Genomic DNA, 5,598 nt, shown 5'->3' with positions numbered 1-5,598 from the left:
CGTCCGAGTGTGAGTGCGTCGATCAAGCATGACAGTCCGGTCTTACACTTTAGGTACTGTTTAAAACTGGTATGTTACGCCTAAAGGCAACAAATTGCGAAACAATGAAACAAAAACAATATAAACAAAATATCAGCAGGAAGACCGTTGCTTTAGCATTTCAAGGAGATCTGTACATACACTAGTGCATTTTTCCGGGCAACTCACTTTCTTTGTCGAAAACATGTCCCCATTCAACGTCTTTAAATTTTGTTTGGAAAAAATATGAAAATATGGGGTTGACACGAAAGGTTTAAAATATCTTTTTTACTTATAGATGCTGGCAGTAATACATGCATGCAGTGTTCGATTAAATACCATAAGCATTACAAAAACACATTTAACGCAGCTTGAAAGCGTAAGACTGAGCTTGGATTATTCGGGATTTTGTAGATTAGCTGACTCGTGACAACGTGTGTCATGTAACAAGACCTATGGTCTCTTTAACAAACGACACGGGATGAGCTTACGGCTTTCAAAACACATTTTTCCGTGTGCGCTTTAAGCCCTTGTATCCCCCAAGGTACCAAAAATCATTTCAGTCCCAACTAAAAATAAACCTTCTCGTTCTCATGAGTCGACTGAGCACAACTAAATCAAGATGACACGCATAAAGCATAATTTACACGTACCTACAACTTGCACTATAATGCTGTAGTGATGGCACAACGTTGTGTGGCCTAAGAGCTGTATGAATGGAGATTTGCGTCGCCCTTTACGCCACATGGAAGTGAGACGACATAAACTATAGTACACTCAACTTAGTACACTCACCAGCAATCCATGTTGAAGCGCCATTTCGGTTGTAAAGTCACAGAAAGATAGATAGCCCCAAGCACTGTCTGAAGATGGTTTCGGTCTGTATTGTAACGCACGCGAAGTGAACGTACACTATTTCATCAATATAACGTCCAGTGGCCTTTTCAATGTCAACAAAATTCAGCCAAATTCGTTGACATCTCGAAAGTCGCCGAATCAAGGAAAAAAAGTATGGACTGAGTTTCGCGATCTGCAAACAAAGGCCGATTGTTAAAATCACGCAGCTTTCAGGAGGACACCAGGTAAAGATGCCCGGTCCGCTTCAAGCTTGCGCGCAAACTGACTGCCTTGACGCAATCCCTTTAGTACTGATCTGTGTGATCCTCCTCCTGTCGTCTGCACCGTTGCTATGCACCGTTGCTATGCTGCGGGAATCCTCCCCAACAGGTGCGTCTGTTTCCACGGGTCGGGTTGCTAAGCGACGTCATCTGGGCTGGTCCATCTTAGAATTCGTCAGGGGGGTGCTCTTTATTTAACCAAATTGCCCAAAAAATTACATTAAACCCGACAACGTTGCTGTTTTCTTATATCCCGTTTATTATTACGTATTTGGTTTTGAATTTCAATCATTGACTAATCACTTTTTGAAGGCTAAATGTTCATTGATTTATGATATACTCACGTATGGTTGACCTTGACTCAAACAAACTCACAATTCAATGACATCAGGCGGTCCTTGTATCTAGGCATGGAATAGTTGGTGAGAAAATCTGTTAATCGAATTAGGCTCTATTTCGTATCGAATAAAACATAGACATCCAATGCCATTGTCGACTAGTAGATTCGTATTTCAGACATAATATCTGCAGAACAAACTTAGTTTGAAGTTAATCAGATTTTGAAAGCTTACTCAGATATCTAAGTATTTGTAAAACATTCGTCCCAACAGCTACTTCAATAGCGTGACATCTAATTAAACTTTTATAGATGAGAAGAGATAACATTAAAACAAGTGTCAACTACAAATTTGCAAAGGTTGTAACATTTGCAATCAAATAATTTCAACCTAACATGGTCTAGCCTAGCAAACTACTACTTCTCAGTTTATCCTTACTCCAGCACATGCATATCCATGGTGACTATCTGCCCCTCGAACTCTGCCCTACCACTTGCTACATAATGTAACTGAACGCCACAGGGTGTCTGCTGCTAGACCAGTAACTAGGGTGACAGCCACCTGGTCCAGGTCTTTGACCTTATTTTGACGAAATAAGAAGAGGAAGAAAAGGGGTAAAACAATATGTTTTCTTTTTATGAAGGGAAACATAATCAAGAGTGCTATGGGTTCGGCACTATAGGTGTCATAGCCACCCCAATGGACTCGATGTTGACCTCGTTGGTTCCCCGGCGGATTTTGAAGTATCCCAGCTCGCCCCAGTCCGTACCCCACGTGTTCTGTCCGATCCAGTACTTCTCACCGGAAGTTGCGTCAGCGCCATATCCTATGAACGTGGTCACGTGATCGGTGAACTGCCAAGGATTCCAGCCATTCTGGAGACCTGAATGTATTGAAGTGACAGAACGGTCATATTTAAGACAGAATATATCATATATACTAAACTTCTTCTCCATCTGGTTGTTGGACGCATCAGATCATGCCAGAAATAGGACGGCAGGTGGTATCAACTTTCGTTCAACTTTGACCGAAGTATTTCCAAAACGTGGAAGCATGTTATTCTCCAAGCAGATGTTGAATCGCTGAGATTGTAGTAATTAAGTAAGTAATAACCACGGTAAAAAATCACGACTTCTACGGTAAAAATCCCGACCACTACTATTTCCGCGACCCAACCGCTGTTTGGAGAATAGACGCATGTCCGATGTGTGCGGTCAAATATCCCAGAAAAACCAATGCGCATGATCGAAAATGTATGCAATTGGATTATTGTGTGAAGGCTCAAAGTTACAAGCTCTATAGTATAATGCAATATTCTGATACAATCGGTTTAGTAGAGCTTGCTGTCGTTTATACTTTAATATTTGCAAAAAATGTGGACATGAAGTGATTCTCTCAAACCCTCTGTTTTTCCAACATCTCTGTTGTCAAAAATAATCACCACAAAGATTTCACAGAAAGGGTTGACTTACTAATCTACAGTCAATTGTTCAAACATACTAATTATGATAGATAACCTTTTAAAGTCTATATACGAAACTCTATCTATTACAAGCAGTTACCTGTGTGGTGGTATATCCCTGACTTGAAATACCGGAAGTCATCATACACCTGAAGGGCGGCTGTGATTGGTCCTTTATTGACCAGCTCCAACATCATCAGACCTTCGTTACAAGCGCCGTAATACCCTCCTGTAAATGAAAATACCCTTCAGTCAAATCTCTCCCTTCGTTAATAACGTTTTTAATGCTTGCTAATACTGCATAAACTACTAATTAACGCATAGATCGGATTCAAATAACAAAATAATGGTATTTGTGTTGGGCATGGTATAAATATAGAATAGTTTATTCCGTATCACCCGAGGTACAAGCCCGACCGCGGGTAGGATCGCCCGACCGCCGAAGGCCGGAGGGTGATCCGATTCGCGGGAGGGCTGGGACCGAGGGTGATGCGGAATACACCTTGTTGTATTTTATCTATGCCATACCCACCTGAGAAAACACATGTTTTGATATGAAATGCACTAGAAGTCGCGAAAATGTTGTGTCCTCGAACAAACAATTGTAACAACAGCAATCCTAACGTCCGAATCCGGTATTCGAATTTTCAACCGTGCCGCACTCGGCATGTTTGAAATAGGTTGATTTACTTGAAGGAAGCCCGTGTGATACAACTTGGAAGCCTGTGTGTTACAGAAAGATATCACACGGTCCGGAACACCTGTATCGAACGTTTTCGCGGCCCAGGTATGACATAAACAGCCTTACCGATATAGTGGTAATCTTCGGCGTAGTATCTCCTACAGTCAGAAGGATACTGTTTGCAGGGAGTTGGGTATCCGTGGTAGGGGTCACACCGTTCTTCGACCATGCCAAAATCTTGGGCGTACTTGGCAGTCAGATACGGAAAACCCCCAAGGCAGCCCTGCGAGTACTCGCTACAGCTCACCACATCCTGGGGCGACATGCTGGTCTGGGAACGAGAAAAGGAATGTGATAGGTCAAAGGTGCTTCTACTGCCTTGTTGGTGTCCCTATTGACATGTAATTTGCGCTTGAGTCAAACTGAGAGGTGCACTGAATTGAATGGAACACCAATATGACAGGACACCAATATGGCGGACAGTCCTTTTTGTTGTGCTTGCATCCTAAAATGGCACTCTCATGATTCAAATTGTGACGAGAAGATCACGTGAGTGAATATTTTTAGCTGTTCTTCTTTTCTCTTTTTTTTAACTTTTAAAGTTACTTGTTGGTTTCAAACAACAACCCAAACATGGAAGGTAGCTTATTGTACGTTACTAGAAGTCTGCACTTCAGCCTCTAGGCTACAGTTTTGCAGTTTTGATTGCAGTTGTTTTCATCTCTTTCAAACTGTGCTTTATCAATTAGTCTTATTAGATGGGGCCAAATATTGGACTGCAGTTATCGTTGCACGTGCCTTAGTTAATCATGCGACGATCACGTGGTTAATCATGTGACGATCACGTGATTGCACTGACCTTGAGAGTATTGTTGGTCATGATTCGAAGACGTGATTCCAACACGGCGGCCGTGACCTGTGCGTAGCAGCTGCCACAACTGTCGCCTTGCTCCCTGACGTCAGGGACAAAATTCTGACCGTTGACGTTGCGCCAATCGAACTCCGATGGCAAGTGACTTATAGCTGTAATTAAATCATTAAAAAAAGATGAAAATTAGAATTAAGAAAAAACTTCGACACAAACAAGTCATGCCTGCATAATCACAGATGCATGTTTAAATCATAGCTAATTTTTTTCAATAAACAAGAGCTAATAAATCAATAGATAATGTTGTCTCACCTATTCTAGTTTTCTCGTCCATCTCTACTGGTAAGGGGTAGCTCAGCGCGGAGACATGGCCACCTGACATGGACGCCATGTTGGATAGCCGCATCCCAATGTGTTCTGGGTAGGTCACCGCCTTCCATGACCTTTGTGCACTATTTATTGCTGGTGAAAAAATAGAAGTTTGAACATCGTGAATACATTTGAATGCATGCTATATAGGTCTTTAAGAGCTATCTGGTTCTAGCATTGAAGATAATTTGAAAACCTTCATGGCTTGACCTCTAAAGTGACCTCAATACGACAGAAGGGTTAGCATGCTACCAAACTGACTGAAGATGCGATGATACAGAAAAGTTACGTACAACAAAACGAAAATGAATTACTCAGAATTGATACAATGCTAAAGGCAACATATTATCAACATTTTTAATTGTACAACCTTTTACGAAGTTCGTATCATTCATTTGAGTCCTCTTTTCCTCGATCTTTTGTAGCAAGCGAGTTGTGACTGGTGCTTCATCCGGGACACCAGGTTTCAGTCGGATGCCATAGTAACAGGCCCAGTCTCGTCCCAGGAGGTCATGTGACCATCCTGCGAACGTCGTGTTGCAGTAGCTCGTGACGACGCTGCCATCTTGTATGAAACTGTAAATAATGAAACAATTTTATAGAAACAGACTCAATATCTCAGATTTTCTTGCAGTTTTGAAGTGTGATGATCTAAAAGCAAAAATTTTTATTCTTCTTTACGTCGATGTAGGTTAGACATCCAGGTAATAAGATACGCCAAAAATAGTTTACTCCAAGCAACT

The 5,598-nt window shown here is 41.6% G+C and overlaps 1 protein-coding gene across 1 annotated transcript in view; it reads right to left on the bottom strand.

Moving 5' to 3' along the window:
• Positions 1 to 1,375: 1,375 nt before the first annotated feature.
• LOC118405126 (dipeptidyl peptidase 1-like) overlaps positions 1,376 to 5,598 on the bottom strand; it is a 6,133-nt gene continuing 1,910 nt past the window's right edge. The window contains exons 3-8 of the mRNA XM_035804537.1: positions 5,226 to 5,431; positions 4,799 to 4,948; positions 4,478 to 4,641; positions 3,745 to 3,949; positions 3,037 to 3,165; positions 1,376 to 2,357 (exon numbers count right to left, since the gene is read on the bottom strand). Of these exons, the coding sequence (XP_035660430.1) occupies positions 2,137 to 2,357; positions 3,037 to 3,165; positions 3,745 to 3,949; positions 4,478 to 4,641; positions 4,799 to 4,948; positions 5,226 to 5,431 (1,075 nt within the window). The 3' untranslated portion in view covers positions 1,376 to 2,136. The remainder of the gene's footprint in view (positions 2,358 to 3,036; positions 3,166 to 3,744; positions 3,950 to 4,477; positions 4,642 to 4,798; positions 4,949 to 5,225; positions 5,432 to 5,598) is intronic.

Source organism: Branchiostoma floridae, chromosome 17 (assembly GCF_000003815.2).
Source record: "Branchiostoma floridae strain S238N-H82 chromosome 17, Bfl_VNyyK, whole genome shotgun sequence".
NCBI lineage: Eukaryota > Metazoa > Chordata > Leptocardii > Amphioxiformes > Branchiostomatidae > Branchiostoma > Branchiostoma floridae.
Note: the sequence above shows the minus strand (reverse complement) of the source record. Positions and strands in the feature narration are given on the sequence as shown.